Below are 15,690 nucleotides of genomic sequence, written 5' to 3' on the forward strand. Positions count from 1 at the left end.
TGGGGACTCCCCGTCCTGCTGAGAGAAGGGTCCTGGCGAAGGTGGGTGTGGAACCGTGTGGCTTGGAGCCCATGGAAACCTACACCAGCCCGGCACCAGGGGTTGGGCCCATTCATTTAGCAAAAGGTACCCCTTCTCCCCGTCACCGTGAGACACCATCCAGGCGGTTCTGCCAAGGTGCCGGCCACTCTGTGGGGTGCACCAAAGATGATCCCAACGTACAGAGAATCCCCAAACCTCAGTTGAGACCATTATTTTATGTTTTCCCAACCGTCCTCCAAAAAAGAAAAAAGCTATTCAAAATGCGCCACAGCGGTGTGGGCGGTGTTTCCTCTCCATTGTCCTGCCTGGCAGGCGGCAGAACCAGCAGGCTCCCTGCTCCAGCTCCCAGCCGCCCCGGCCGCCTCACCTTCCCTCCTGGGCCACCCCCGGCCCCTCTGGGGCACGGCGCCTGCAGCTCTCGGCAGGTGGGGCTGATGTGCGGGAAGACATCCAAGGGGGTCACCCCCAACTCCCACAGCAGGTGTGGACCCCTTGCTTCCGCACGCCCAGGCCCGGCGTTTGCTCGGTGGTTGTCACGTGCCGTGGGAGTGTGCTAGGGACGCTGTGGCAACGGTGCCACACACCGGGCAGCTTACACAACAGAAGCGTATTGCCATCCTGGAGGCTTGGGTTCCAGGGTCAAGGTGCTGCAGGGCCGGTTCCTTCTGCGGCCCCGAGGGACAACAGCCTCCCTCCTAGCTTTCCGTGGTTTGCTGATGGCCCTCGTTGCCTTCTGGAAGCGTCGCCCTGATCTCTCCCTCCGTCTTCACGCGGCATGCTTCCTGTGCACGCCTGTCTCCGCGGACCTGCCCTGCTCCGGTGTAACTTCTCTTTAACTAGTTCCACCTGCAAGGCCCCTGTCTCCAAAGAAGGCCCCGTGCTGAGGCCCTAGGCTTAGGACTTCGGTGTGCAAATGGCGTGGAGCGCAGTCCCACCCAGAACGTCAAACAGAAGCAAACCCTTCGGCTGGTGTGTGTGTGCGGAGTGTGTTGATTTCCACGCCTCCTCCGTTTTTATCTTCTCTGTGTCTGTCTGTACTTCTCTAACCAGGATCTTTACAGCCATAATGCCCATGGTAGCGGCTGGACTGATACTAGATGACCCCACGCTGCAGCCTGTCCGACGACTTGTCTCCCTTGTAGGCACTGCGGTTTTCTGGTTTGGTGTTGCGCTCTGCCCGCGGAATGCTCGCTGCGGCCCCTGCTGGGCGGGCCCGTCTGCTCTGGCCGCGTCAGCTGCATGGCCGCCGCCTGTGTGATTCGCTGGCAGCGGGTGTCAAGCGCTGTGGCTGGCGCGTCGCGCGCTGCGCCCGCGCTGCGCCCACGCTGCACGAGTGCGGCTTTGGACGTCTCGGCTCTGTCACCGATAATTCTTTCTGTCTTTTCTGTTTCCATTCTAAATCCACCTTGTCCGTGGTCCAGTAAAGAAGGTCCCTTAAGTGACGGGTCAGTAAGCAACGCCCACTGTGACACCCCCCCCGAGTGACACTAACGCTGTGTCCTCGATCTTTGCGCCCCAGCTTCCTAATCCGCTGTGTTTTGCTGAGCCCCCATCAGCGAGCTGTCTGATCTTGCTTTTTTTAAAAAAGGAAAAGCAAAGGAGGGGACCAGTGTGTTGACTTGGCCTGTGTCCCCTCAGACAGGAAGTGGCAAGTGGCTTAGCTGCTTGAGCGAGGCCGCAGGGAACCGTAACCCCGCCGTCTCGCTGCTGTGTTGTGGGCTGCCGTGGAAGGAGCTCACAAGTAACCAGGACGCAGACCGGGCCTTCACCTGCCGCCACATGTGGCTGTCACAGAGAAGGCAGACCTTCGCTGGGAGGGAGAATTTCTCCAGATGAACCTGGCGTGCCCCAGCGTTAGGGTGCGAGCCCACGTCCCTCCCAGTAGGAGGTGATTGTAGGATCTGGTAACCACAGGCTGGCGAAATCCTTCCTCCCAGATGCGATTAGAACCTGACTCCACAGGCCACACAGCCACGCACGGGGACACACAAATTAATAGGTGGACAGACAGGGGGCGCTAAAAATAGCTGATGTGAAGCTTGAATTTCTCGGTGGCTCATTCCCGTCCCTGCCCCAGGAAACATGACACAGCAGTTATATTACTTACCAAGGTCAGAAACCAAAATTCAGGGGTAGGAGAACTCGGTGAGAATGAAAGGAATCTGATTTGAGGGTGGGCATGTCGCAGGAGAGCCGGCAGCTTAGAACAGGTTTTGGGAACTACTCGAGGTGGGCCAGCTCCGGTTTACTGGCCAGGGCCCGAGTCTCTGTTTAGGTGGAGTTAAAGCAAACCTTGTTCCAGATCAGCCACTTTCTCAGCGCTTGGCCCGCGATGCCTACCTTGATCTTTTAGGCATCAGGTGGTTCGCTCTGATTGATGAATGAGCAGTAGTCACAGCTGTTTTCAGAAGACCTCTTGGCCTACATTCGATTCGCTCTTTCTAATAGAAGCGGTAACTTCTAAAAGCTTTCACTATAAATCACTTTTTTGACGTTCCAAAACGATGTTTCCCAAATTTCTCTCAAATATACTCTAGTCACGGTGTCTACTCAGAGAACCACCTGTCCTACTGATATTTTTTTAATTGTCTCATTTTTCTGCATTACCCACTTTCACTTCCTCCTCAGCAGTAATGCCCGTGGAATCTGGGCTTTGAGGTGCTACTTACCTAGTTCCCTGATTCCTGAAGCGCCTAAGGGCATACGAACGCCTGCCTTTTACAGCAGAATTGCCCTGCCTTCCAGTCGGCTCTCACGCGTCACTTTCTCTGCGTCATCAGGGCAGAGAAAGCCCGTGTGCTCCTAGTAGCATTTTCCTTCCACTTGTGACCAGAAGCCCCTCTAGCGGTTAAGGTAGGAGGGGGTGCACCACACGTCACACATGTGCACGCCCTGTTCACACTGACACCTCCAAGGTGCCGGGACAATGGCACACAGAACCCCTGCTGCTTCCTAGGATAACTCTGAGCCGCGACCCCGACTTTCCCCTTCACACCTTGACTTGTTTGCCCCCTCCCGCCGTTTGCTGCTGTGTGTCCCCGGCATTGCAGAGACCCGAAGTGCACCCCGGGGCGGGCGGCCGCTCATTTCCTTCTTTCCTTCCCAAAGGTTTAGCTTCTTCTCCCGGGATAAGAAGCGCCTGGCCAACACGCAGAGGAACGTGCACATCCAGGAGTCCTTTGGCCAGTGGGCCAACTGCCACCGTGACGACGGTTACACGGAGCAAGGCCAGGAAGCCCTGCAGCACCTGTGACCGCGGCCCGCCTCTGCCGCAGGCCCGAAGTGGCCGCCGCCGGTGTCACCGCCTTGCACACCTCTCGGTCCGGGTGCACCCTCAGAACCGACCCGTCAAAAGAACTGCTTTGAGGAAGCACATTGAAAAACGGGTGCCAAACTCTACAGAAGTGTTTATTTATCCCCAGGGCTGTCACCGTTTATAAGATGACTCTGATCCCTTAGGACATGTATTTAATAAGACTGTGAGTGGAGGCCAGACTTTTGCATTAACTTCAGCAACACAAGCTTCGTTAAGCCAAATACGCCACTTGCCACTGTGTAACTGCTGCGGCTGCTTGGTGTGCAGTTCTGCGGTCAGAGGTTTTATCATCACATTGGTCATTCTTAAGTGGGAGCGGTGGGTTTCATGAGTCACTTGTCATGGTGATTGCATACGTATGCGATGGACCCGGTAGACACGCCGGGCCTCTGGAGGCACGGGACGAAGACACACGGCAGCAGAAAGCATGGCAGCGTTCCTCCCTCCCAGCAACTGGAGACAAGTTTGCGAGAGCCGATGTTCCTCTCTGGCCCCTTGTTACTGATGGTGCCTGGGCACGCGGCGCTGTTCAGGGCCGGTGCCTTGCGGGTTATACGCAGTACTAACCAGTTGCTGAGGATGGGATTGCAACATTTCTCATGTGGATTTTTTTTACTTGGCATCTTTTCTCCAAGCCTTCACTATGTCAACTACGTAGTCCCCTGCGAAGAAGACAAATGTCCCAAAGCGGACTGGGAACAGGGTGCTAGAGCGTCGGGGGCGGAGGATGGTGAGGGGGCAGATGTGCCAGAGAGAGAGTCTGGGGGAGAGGGAGGCTCGTGAGTGGGGGAGCCAGACACCCTGTCTGCAGCCGGTGACTCTGGGGGTTGCCTGAATGACGTCCTTTCTCTCCACCCACTGAGCAGGCGGGGCAGCAGGCTGGGTGCTCACCGATTGAGAGGCGGCATCTCCTAACGGGACTCGCACACGTGATGGGGCCACCTTTCTGCACACTCGACTCTGATTCGCTAAGAAACCAACCATCGGGTCAGTTCACCGGCTCCAGGCTGCCCCCCGATTGCTGAACGGAGCAGTCGGACAGGATGATGTCGCTGCAGAGCGCGGCTCTCCGAGCTGGCCGCCCGCCAGTTCCGGGTTTACTCTGAGTGAGAGGCGTGTGTGCCGAGGAATCCCCCGCCCAGCCCCCCGCCACCCTCTGTTGCCCCCCCCAGCGGTGACCAGTGTGGCCAGTTTCTTGGTTGTCTTTTCTGAAATAGTTTATAAATATGCATGCAATTATGTAAAAACAAAACATATATTTTCGTTCTTTCACATAAATGGCAGCGTACTACCTACCCGCTGTTCTGGGCCTTTTTTCGTAGCACGCCCTGGGCATGACTGCCTATCGGGGCACAGGCAGCGGGCCTCCGCCAGGGGCGATTCTGCTCCCTCCCGCCCCGGGGACATCTAGGTTGTCACACTGGTGGTGGGGGAGGTGCTGCTGTCATCCGGCGGGTGGGCTCCAGGGCTGCAGCCGCGTCCCCCCCCCCGCTCAGGACAGGCCCCATGTGAAGAATCGTCCAGCCCCAAGCGTGAGCAGCGCCGAGGTCGCAGCGCCCTGGTCCCACTGATGGACACAGCTTCCTGCCCACCCCCTCCTAAGACAGCGCTGCACACTTCTGCACGCGTGCCTCGCTCTGCAGAGCGGCTGGCTCCAAGCGCGCATGCCTTTGTCACGTTGATGGCTACAAAGTCCCTGCCATGGGGGTCTGCCCTTTTTAAGTTAGTGTGGTTCACACAGGCCTCAGCCCGAACGTCCAGGGCTGGGGTCTGAGGGTGTGTGTGTTTCAGTCCAGCAGCCCCCAGCCTTTTTGCTCCTTCATTTCACTCGCACTCTTCAGCTTTCTCTTTTCAGGGGGCGGGAGGACCGCCGCAGGCCATGGGCCCATCACGCTGCAACATGGGTGTTCCGTTCTAAATGCCAGGCTCCCATCCAGAAAAAAAAGCAGAAAGGCAGCGTGTGGCTCAGGAACGGACGCCCCGGCCGGTGAGGCTCAGGGGACTGAGCACCAGCCTGCGAACCAAAGGGTCGCCAGCTGGACTCCCAGGCGGGGCACAGGCCTGGGTTGTGGGCCAGGCCTCCAGTAGGGGGCACACAAGAGGCAACCACACATGGATGTTTCTCTCCCTTTCTCCCTCCCTTCCCCTCTCTAAAAATAAATTAATTAATTAAAAAAAAAAAAAAAAAGACTGGCGTGACACTCGCTCAGGAGCAGCTGATCGCTGGCCTGGGCCGCTGCTCAGACTGGCTTGGTATCCAGTCTCTGGACGTTCGCCTTGGACGCATTTTCTACCCCGTTCTTACTTCGGTCCAGCAACCCTTTGCACTATGGACGTAAAGGTGGAAAAGGTACAAGTAGTTCTGACCAGATTTGGGTTCCCAGGAGTCACATGAATACAAATGACTTTTCATCATCCCTTCTTTTTGCCAAGCCCTCAAAACGGTCATTTTCCAAGAGATGGGAGAAAATCAAATTCTCAGGACAAATGCCCTACTGCCGAGCGAAAGCCCCGTGGCTCCTTGCACACGCCCTTCTGTAGGGAGGCCGGTGAGTACAGAACTGTTTCTCGAGCTTATGAAATGTGTCCTCAGATCTCTAGAGGGAGAAGAGAAATTTGTAACGTCGGTGTGTTCAGCTTGACCCTGGGTTTTGGATGGGAAAGGAAACCCGCCCGAACCACATTATCATCAGCGCACTGTATTCGGCATTGGGCTTACCTTCTGTGTAAAAGCCACGCACACCCCCCGCCCTTTGGGCTCTGTGGGTGGTGGTGCCGAGCCCCTACTTACTTCTGTCCCTCTTCTCCCTCCCCTTGGCCCTGTCCTCTCTGAAGTCCCTCCCTCTCTCCCAGTCACCTTCGGGCCATGCCCGGGCTGGCTCTCTTTCCTGCCGCCTCTTCTCCCGGCCCCGGTCATGGTCGCGGTCCCTTGTCCTCGACTCCCAGTGCCTTTCCCGGGACCTGGACCGCTCCCTCTTTTCCCGTTTCCCCTCTCTGTACTGGTCGTTCTTAATAACTGGCAAGTTAATGGGTTTGCGGAAAGGCCTATCCCGCCCCCCGAATCTCAGTTGCCCAGATTCCTTTTTCCCCCCCAGACCCCCTCCGAGGCGCCGAGGGATCCACCCTTTGAGAGTCCTTTCCAGTTCGTAGTCCACAAATATCTCGTGCTGGTCGATGACCAGGCCGTCGGCGTCCCGGTAAGCTTTGAGCAGGGACCGCTCCTCTTTGTACTCGATGAAGGCGTAGCCCTTGGAAAAGCCGGTCACCAAGTCCCTCACCAGCCGAAGCCGCCGGATGTCCCCATAGCGGGAGAATACTTCCTTTAACTTCTCCTCTTTGGTCTGCAGGTTGAGCCTTGCCACGAACAGGGTGAGGAGGGGGTCTCCCGTGACGCCTTTGTTGGGGGCGTACCGTGCCAACATTGCCCTCCAGACCGCGCGGTCGTGGGGGTCTTCATCTGTGCCATCAATACTGCCAGCTTTAAGGGGGTCGTACTCCTTGGCGATGGGCACCCAATCGTTCATGCTCTAGGAGAGACCACAGCAAGCATTTATGTAGCGCAGACTGAGCTCTTCATCCGACCCTTACAACAACCCCATGAAGCAGATACCGCCATTCACCCCTTCTGCACGGAAGGCGGCGCATTCCCAGAGGCTGACACCCAGCAAGAAAGTGGGGGGAGCCCTGGCTAGTGGGGCTCAGTGGACTGAGTGCCGGCCTGCGAACCTAAGGGTGTCAGGTTGGATTCCCAGTCAGGGCACAGGCCTGGGTTGTGGGCCAGGTCCCCAGTAGGGGGCGCACAAGAGGCAACCACACATAAATGTTTCTCTCCCTCCTTCCCTTCCCCTCTCTCTAAAAATAAAATAAAAAAAAAAAAATACAATCTTTAAAAAAAAGAAAGTGGGGGAGACAGTATCAGCACCAGGCGATGGGGCTCCAAGATACTCTTACCCACACTCGCCACCTCCCCCCAGGAGGAAGCAGAGGGGAGCCATGCCTGAGTCTGATGCATGCGTGTGCCACCCAGCTTACCACCACACGGCACTTACTAATGACACTATAATGTGGAGGCAGGGATAAAAATCCATGCTCACCTTTTAGAGACTTCTTTAAAAAGATTTGATTTATTTGTCTTTAAAGAGGGGAGAAGGAAAGGAGAAAGAGAGGGAGAGAAACATCGATGTGTGAGAGAACCACAGAGTGGTCGACCTGGCCTGCAACCCTGGCATGTGCCCTCGCTGGGAATCAAACCAGCGACCTTTCAGTTCGCAACCCAGCGCCCAATCCACTGAGCCACACCAGCCAGGGCTCACCTTTTGGAGACTAAAATGGTCATGGGAAAGCCAGCCTGGAAACTGCTATGGAAATGTCATTTTTAAAAACTCCACTACCAAGAATTTCAAACACATCTACGTAGAACATGGCATAACCTCCCGTGAGTTCCTCACGCGGCTTCAGCTATGACTAACACGTGGCCGGTCTGGTCTCATCTGCACTTCCACTCCCGTCCCCACGCCTGGAGGATTCTGAAACAAATTCTAGGTATCACATCGCTTCTGTGTAAACGTTTCAGCAGGCGTCACTGAAAGATACGGGCTTTTTCAAAAGCAACACTACAGGGAAAAGCGGTGCTTGCAATGCAGCATTTTCCATCTGTCGGTAAACAGGTGGCAACGCTGAAACGACAGTCACCCAGCAGCCGGCGCTCTGGTTCAAAGGCACATGTGATTTCTTCCCAGTTCCCCCACTGATCACCCGTTTACGCGCGGAGCCTGAGGGCTGGTTGCAACGGTCCCCTTAGTCCGGCAGGCGCACTGCGACTGGCGATCCCTCCAGTACGTGGTCATGGCTTTTGAAAGAGGGCAGGTGAACTCAAGCCTGACACGCGGTAACTGATTCAAGGGAACCTGCTGGAATACCATAGTGCTTGCCCACATTTCAGACACTGCTCATTACCACGTGCCCACCTGTCACTCTTTAGTGCCCACGCTGAAATATGTTACTTAAAATCCAGAGATCTTTGTTCTCAGCGTCTTCCCATGACGCTGGTTAAAATGATCCCTGCAACTTTCCCCTCTTCCTCAAATTTCCCTCCAGGATCTTTTTGCTTCTGTCCTTCAGTGTGTGGATCCTGTAGGAGGCGTGACTGTGTGGGGGACACTGCAGAATCCTCCCTCCCAGTGAAAAGCCAAGCGCTGCGGAATACAGTCCGAGGTCAGCGGGCTCGGCCCTCGGGCCCTCACTTGGCCCCTCCCCGCGCTCCACCGCAAGGCCCATCCCACCCAGGACTGCGCCTCCCGCCTGCATGTGCCCCACCCCCGCTGTGACTGCCCGGCAACGTCCTCTGCGGGCAACATCCTCTCCCTTCCGCCTCCCGCGGCCCCGCCGGGGAAATTCCGCCGGCCTTTCCGAGTCCAGCCTGCAGCCTCCTCCCCGTGAGGCCCGCTGTCCCCTCTGTCGCGCTCACCCCTTTCTACCGCCACGCACAGTCCCCACTCTTCCTCCGGGGGGCGGCCTCGCGTCCTCTCCAGGCCCCAGGCCCCCGGCCCCTCCGGATACCCGCTGGGGGGCTGGGCCAGACGCAGCCCTAACTCACTCAATGCCTTTTGGGCCAAATCAGACGAAAAGGAGCCTTTCAGAGAGCACTGAGAGGCAGGACGTGACCCTGGCACCATTTTGTAAAAGGAGGACAGGACTGTCTGTCATCACTAACAAGCAACATAGGAGAAGACACCTCTGGCATCTGCATCCGTAAAAGGCTGATAAACAGCTGGAGCAACGAAGGAGCACCGGACACAGAGACAATTTTGGTCTGGGGCTGGGCTCCGCCTCTGGGCACTTTGTGTCTTTCCCCTGGGGGCCAGAATATCTCTAAGTGGGGGGGGGGGGAGATACCACCACGCTGTTGGAATCTCTACTCTAGTATTCTCTACATCGATTCCATTCTGCTGGCCCTAACATTCTTATAGTCTAAACTCCATCACAGGGTTGCAGGGGAAAAAAAAAACCCAAAACAAAGACCATTATAACTACAGTTAACTTGTGCTGAACGCTTAGGCAGTGCCAGGCACTGTGCTAAGCACTTAATTCCCCTCATTTCTAAGGATACCAGGAAATAGACACTGCTATTGCTGCCATCTCAGCTGTAGAAGGTGAATACAAAAAGCTGTCTTCTACACCAAATCACAAACCCAAGAAGTAGCCCAGCCAGGGAGGTTTTCCGACGCCAGAGCTTGAGAGTCCTTAGCTATTTCCTTAGACGGCCGTCATAACACATAACCCTTCGGAGGTGGGGATAGGAAAAAAACGATGAAGATTGTGGGCGTTTGAGGCTGAGACCCTTTCCCCGTTCTACACAAAAAGTCACAAAGATCCATCAAATAAAAACGATATTGTTGTACTCAGAGCTCTGGCTCAAAGCTTATGTTCTTCAAATTAATATCTGGATAATTACAAAGGGATAAGCATGGATTTTGTTTTCTCCCTCACCTGCACGTGCTTCTCTCAACACCAAATACCAAGAGAACAGTGTTAGTCTTTCTGGGTGTATTTCCTGCATCGCAGCATTATGTTGGCATTTCCTACAGCAACCTCTTTGGAGCTTTATGCCCTCATCATTACTTTATAAATGGGGACAGGATGTGAGAGATGAAAGGTACGTGGGGTGGAGGAGGGTAGGGAGGTACCATTACAGATAAAAGCGTGGAAAGTAAAAAAGAGCATTAGATTGGGAATCGGAACACCCAGATTTAAGGCCTCATGTTGGGCAAATGTAAATCACCTGTAAAATGCAGCTAAATGCCCCTTCTCTAGGTTTTTGTGAAGATTGGATAAGTATCTCTGAAAGTGCTTTTTAATTATAAATTATTATACAAATAAAAGTTTTTAAGCAAACAGCCCTGGTTGGTGTAGCTCAATGGATTGAAGCCTGGCTTGGGTCGCGGGTTACATTCCCAGTCGGGCACATGCTTGAGATGCGGGCCAGGTCCCCAGTAGGGGGCGCGCGAGAAGGAAAACCACGCACTGACGTTTCTCTCTTCCTCTCCCTCTGTCTAAAAATAAATGACTAAAATTTTTAAATCTGATTTTTAAGAAGTTATTATTAAGCAAACAAAGCACGTCTCTACTGAGCCTGCAAAACGATACGTTCCCGCGCTTCCCACCCAAGCGGGAAACAAAACTGAAGGCGGGACCCACAGAGCCCCGCCGGGCATGCGCAGTGACGCCGTGGACGCTAAGGCGGAAGTCTTCGTAGAAAGGCCTGTACCCCGCAAACCCTGAAGCGCCTCCGCCGTGGCCGCCAACCCCTCACCTTCTGGGTGGGCGCTGTGCGGCAAGGGCCATCTTTCCAAGCCACCTATCGCCCCAACTTCCCGAACAACGACACCGAAAGGTCTCCGCGCTTTGCCAGGTTTCAACATGGCGGCTTACACGCGAACGGACACACCGTCCAGTCTGAAATACCTAAGTCCTCCCCGCCGGGTGGGCCCCGCTCCCTCCAAGCCGCTCCCACGCACCTCAGCTAAGCTCGCGCTTCCTTTCCCACAGAAACGGGGGCCAGGCTTCAAACGATGGAAGATTCTTGGTGCCTCTCTGACCGGACCTTTACATTGGGAGGAGCAGATTCGTCATCAGTGCTGTTTCCGCTTCTGCTTTTGATTGAAGAAATTTAATCTCCTGTGTTGAGCATCGAAGGCTTTATTACTTCCGAGGAGAATAAAATTTCACGTTTTTTTTCCACGAAGGCGAGACTCGCTACCACCGTTGAGTTGAAAGACTATCGAATGTGCAGTTAGGCGTCAGGGAGCCGCTGATTTCCTCTGCGTCGCGCAGGGTTGTGTCTGCGCCGTGGGAGGTTGTTTTCGGACTCCCTGCGGCCGTTATTTATGGTTTCTCTAAAACGCGGTTTCTTCAGAGAATTCGTATGCCGGTTCACATGAAATTCGGTACGTTTTCCCAGAGTGTCCGTGACCCCCACATTTAATAAGCTCGCTTTCACACAAGCCAAATAGTTTTGAAAAGCTCGGGGACTCTAGGGTCACGTGGGAATTTGTTACAGTTTGGTTTCCCGGCCCCCCCGGGGTCTGAGACCTCAGAATCTCTGGGCAATTTTATTTTTTTCCCCCAAGTCCCAGGTGATTCTAGAAGCTACTGAAGGACCTCTGCGCATTCACGGGAGGGACAGGAAAGAACCGCGTGGTCAGTAAATATTTGCAGAACGGGGAGATGGGTGCATTTTGATTTTGTTTCTTTTTTGCTAGGGGAAGATATTCGGGTAGATTTGAGCTTGATTGTGTCGCACCCTTTCTTAACTTTGATGGTGACGTCTCGTTTCTAAGCCACTCATTTTCTGATTAATCCTTGCAAGTGGGTAGGTTGTACAAACACCTGGTCTGATTTACGTTCTAACCTTATTCTTGGAAGGTAGGCTTATCTCTAATTAGTAAGGATGTATGACGCCTACGTCGTCCTCGGTCAATCTCTGTTACGTACATGAGACGTGAGCTCTAAGTATCTAGAGCTTGCTTTAAGTATATTTTCTTGAAATAGCTTAATGAAAATGTATTCTTGAATAAAAAATAAGCAATAGCTATAGTTTAAATTTTTGTGTTTAAAAATGTATGTGTTCTATACGGGGTCCAGCACAAATAACGCCCCTTTTATTACAAAATCAGAAGCATATAATTCTCTGACATAACAGTATCACACTCAAGCACACCATATGACACTTTAAGTGAAATGTTCGAATTAAAACTATAAATTATCACACCCATGTTATTACCCTACCAACCGCACTCAAGCAGGCGTTACTTCTGCCAGACCCTGTATGTGTGCACCCCAGGAGAATGAGCACAACCTGTCACCTAGATTTCGGTTTCTAATGTCATTCTCCATTGTCATTCTCCATAAAAGTATGGAGAATGTATGTAAAAAGTATGTAAAGTAAAGTACTTTACATAAAAGTAACCAGTGCTCCTCGGAGAAATGGCTGATTCTAAGACTGGGGCCAAGAAAGTCCCAAGACAAACTCGGAGCAAACTCTAGTGCTGGAAGTTAAAGAAGTGCTAAAAACAGACGCAGCAACGTCGGTGGTGTCCGGGGCACACAGAACTAAGGGAAGGCTCCCCGCGACCAAAGCAAAACCATTTGAGCACCAACGTAGCGTTAGATTATAACCCAAGTTATAAAGTAAACTGGGTAGAAGAGCCAGATCTCCCAGGCAGAATTCCAAGTCATCCATGTAGCTGACTGCTCTGCCAAGACGATGGAGTGTAACCCTCCACCGCTTTCGCGCGGGTGGGCACAGCGATGTCCTTGCAAAGAATACTGTGTGGAAAAGGGGGGAGAGAGGCAGGGCTTTACGGAAAGCTGACAAACGCGGCCTCAGCCAGGTGATCGCGTCAGCGCCAGCTTGTCAGTCATGTTAACAGTATGCGCCTCTGGGATGACATGATGCAGCGGCGCTTCACCTCTGTAGACTTCCTCCCCAGAACCCAAAGCCCCAATCTAATCATGGCAAAAGCATCAGATCAATGCCAAGGAACGTTCTACAAAATACCTGACCGGCACTCCTCAAAACTGTCGTCATGAGAAACAAGGTCCGCCCGAAACTCACAGCGAAGAGGAACCTGCACTGTTAATGTCCTGTGTGGCGGCCTCTGGCCACGGCTGGCCTTATAAATTTCAACCTAATTAAAGTTTTAGGCCTTGGCGGGTGGCTCCGTTGGTTGGAGCGCCCTCCCGTACATCAAAAGCGGGGTTCAGTCTCTGTAAGGCTCATAACGAGGTTGTGGGTTTGATCCCAGGTTGGGGTATGTACAGGAGGCAACTGATAGATATTTTTCTACCTCTCTCTCAAAACAAGCATATCCTTGGGTTAGGATTTTTAAAACAGTTTTTTAAACATTTTTTAAAACCTGGCTGGTGGGACTCAGTGGATTGAGCGCAGGCCTGTGAACCAAAGGGCTGCTGGTTCGATTCCCAGGCAGGGCACCTGCCGGCATTGCAAGCCAGTCCCCAGCAGGGGGCGCCTGAGAGGCAACTGCACAGGAATGCTTCTCTCCCTCTCCCACTCCCTCCCCCTCTCTAAAAATAAATAAATAAAATCTTAAACTCAGTTGTGTCGGCCACATTTCAAGTATTCAGTAGCCGCATGTGGTAGCCAGCAGGTACCATTCTCGACTTCTTTCACTCAACATAATGCCCTCGACATTCATCTAGGTTGTAGCCTGTGTCAGAATCTCTTTTTTACAGCCGCATGATATCCCATTGTATGGATGTATCAGGTTCTTTAATCCATTCCGTTGATGGACATTTGGATTGCTTCCACTCGTTGGCTGTTGTGAACAGTGAACAAAGATCTTTTGCAGATTCTGCTTTCAGTTCTTTAGGTTATATACCCAGAAGTTGTTTTGTTTTTAATTTCTTGGGATACTGTCAAACCACTTTCCATAGCAGCTGCCCCATTTCTATTCCCACCAGCCGTGCACGGGGGTTCCAAGTTTTCCCCATACGTCCTCACCAACACTTGTCATTTTCTGATTTTTCTGTAAATAATAGTCATCCTAATGGGGGCAAGGTGACATCTCTGTGTGACTCTGATTTGCATTCCTCTGATTAATGATGAGCATCTTTTCATGTTTGTGGGCCTCTTAAATGGTCATCTGGAAGACATCACTATGACTGCCACGTCTATATAATCAAAAGTGAATTATGTACACAGTTAAATATATAACAGCCCTGGCTGATGTGGCTCAGTGGGTTGAGTGCTGGCCTGCGAACTGGAAGGTCACTGGTTCGATTCCCAGTCAGGGCACGTCTGGGTTGCAGGCCAGGTCCCCAGTAGAGGGCGCACAAGAGGCAACCACACATTGAAGTTTCTGCCCCTTCCTCCCTCCCCCTCTCTCTAAAAATAAATAAAATCTTTTTAAAAGTTAAATATATAACACTTTATAAACCACGCAGGAGATCTGGAGGGCAACACGGCCTACTCTACTCAAGATTTCGCCAGAAGTTTCACACCTGTACAACCTTAAAGCGACCGCTCAGCGCTGGGCTGTGGGTGACGCTCCCCTCGTTCTCTCCACAGCTCCCCGAGGAGTATATTGCTGCACCCCGAGCCGTGTGCCAGCTGCCAGGGAGGGGATCGGGGAGGGCTGGAGTCCCTTCACCGCCGTAGCCTTCTCCCCACTCCGTACCGTGAACAAACAGTTCACCTGAGGTTTTTTGGTTTTGTTTTTAAGTGGCTCCTACGCAAACACAAACTCAAAAAAAGCACCCTCGGCTCCACCCTTCCTGCAGCCGGATTCTTTTTCTAAACACCTTTAACTCCAAGAGATGAAGTCACTGGCCGAGGGTTAGCATGCATTTAACCCAGACTGGGAAAATCTCCAAAATCTTTGTTGTTTCCACGCAGGAACTCAGGGCAACAAGGCCAGAAAGCCGTTGAGAGAATGGGAGGAAAGCCACGCCACATGCGCCGCTCAGGAAACGAGCGCCGCCACCGGGCGCAGGGTCCTAGGCTCGCTCGGCCTCCTGGACCAGGATAGGACCCCCAGGTACCTGCTGACGGAACTTTTCTGTTAGTGGCCTCACGTAGCCCCCAAACACTTGTATGGTGCTATTTTTACTAAGTGTGACCCACCGACTTCTTGTTTCCCAGTTCACTTTTTCCTTTGTCTAACCCTGAGTAAGGCGTCACCTGACTTTGGGCTCTCTTGTACAGTCACTGTGGCGTCTACTGGGGGGAAAAAAAAGTGCGACTGCCTACTGCTGCTTGCCTGCCTTAAATCTCAGGGGACGAGTGTTTTCTGAATTATTTTTTCTTTTTCTTTTTTAATTTATTTTCATTGTACTTTTTCCATCACCATTTCCCCCTTACACCCTCTTCCACCTCCACCCACCTCCCTCCCCCGAAATTATTTTTAAAACTTCATACAATGACGTATCATTGGGACTTTTTAAAAAGCTTTTTGTAGACATTCTATGTGTGTTACTGATCCAACTTTCTGTATCTTGTTCCCATATAATGCTAAGAACTTGGGAAATTTCTTATATTTCTTATTTTAATGGTAAAAGGATTTTATCATAACAGCCGCCATCTACTGAGCACTTGTTAGGTGTCAGGCACTGTTGTGAAGCACTTCACAGCGGTTTTAGGCAGTCTCTTCTGCCCTCATCCCCTTTCCACAGCTGGGAAACAGAACTTGGAGTAGCCTAATCTCCTTGCCTATTGTTAACGCAGCAGCTCGCAGGTGGCTGAGCCAGTCAAGATCAGAGCCCCGGGGTCTGGTCTAGAACCTGCCCTTTGGAACACAATGCTGTCCCGGGTT

The 15,690-nt window shown here is 52.7% G+C and overlaps 2 protein-coding genes across 5 annotated transcripts in view; one reads left to right on the forward strand and one right to left on the reverse strand.

Moving 5' to 3' along the window:
* Window positions 1-5,645, forward strand: part of RILPL1 (Rab interacting lysosomal protein like 1) — a 33,498-nt gene extending 27,853 nt beyond the window's left edge. The window contains exons 7-8 of one of the 3 annotated variants that reach the window (XM_054594171.1): window positions 1,464-1,487; window positions 3,151-5,645. In XM_054594171.1, coding sequence (XP_054450146.1) covers window positions 1,464-1,487; window positions 3,151-3,295 — 169 coding nt within the window. In that variant the 3' untranslated portion in view covers window positions 3,296-5,645. Of the gene's footprint in view, window positions 1-1,092; window positions 1,181-1,463; window positions 1,488-3,150 lie in introns of all 3 variants that reach the window. The other 2 variants (XM_054594173.1, XM_054594172.1) reach the window with 2 other exon arrangements.
* A 6-nt stretch (window positions 5,646-5,651) lies between these two features.
* SNRNP35 (small nuclear ribonucleoprotein U11/U12 subunit 35) lies at window positions 5,652-14,430 on the reverse strand. Of its 2 annotated transcripts, none has more exons than XM_054594175.1 (2): window positions 14,390-14,430; window positions 5,652-6,885 (listed from the first exon to the last, which is right to left on the reverse strand). In XM_054594175.1, the coding sequence occupies exon 2, from the start codon at window positions 6,880-6,882 to the stop codon at window positions 6,142-6,144; it is 741 nt and encodes a 246-aa protein (XP_054450150.1). In that variant the 5' UTR covers window positions 6,883-6,885; window positions 14,390-14,430; the 3' UTR covers window positions 5,652-6,141. The 2 variants fall into 2 exon arrangements, with proteins under 2 accessions (XP_054450150.1, XP_054450149.1); XM_054594174.1 differs by lacking the exon at window positions 14,390-14,430 and adding an exon at window positions 10,876-11,242 and having other exon boundaries at window positions 5,656-6,885.
* Between the last annotated feature and the right edge of the window lie 1,260 nt (window positions 14,431-15,690).

This window comes from Pteronotus mesoamericanus, unplaced genomic scaffold, assembly GCF_021234165.1.
Source record: "Pteronotus mesoamericanus isolate MK-2021 breed Mesoamerican mustached bat unplaced genomic scaffold, CSHL_Meso_final scaffold_507, whole genome shotgun sequence".
Lineage (NCBI taxonomy): Eukaryota > Metazoa > Chordata > Mammalia > Chiroptera > Mormoopidae > Pteronotus > Pteronotus mesoamericanus.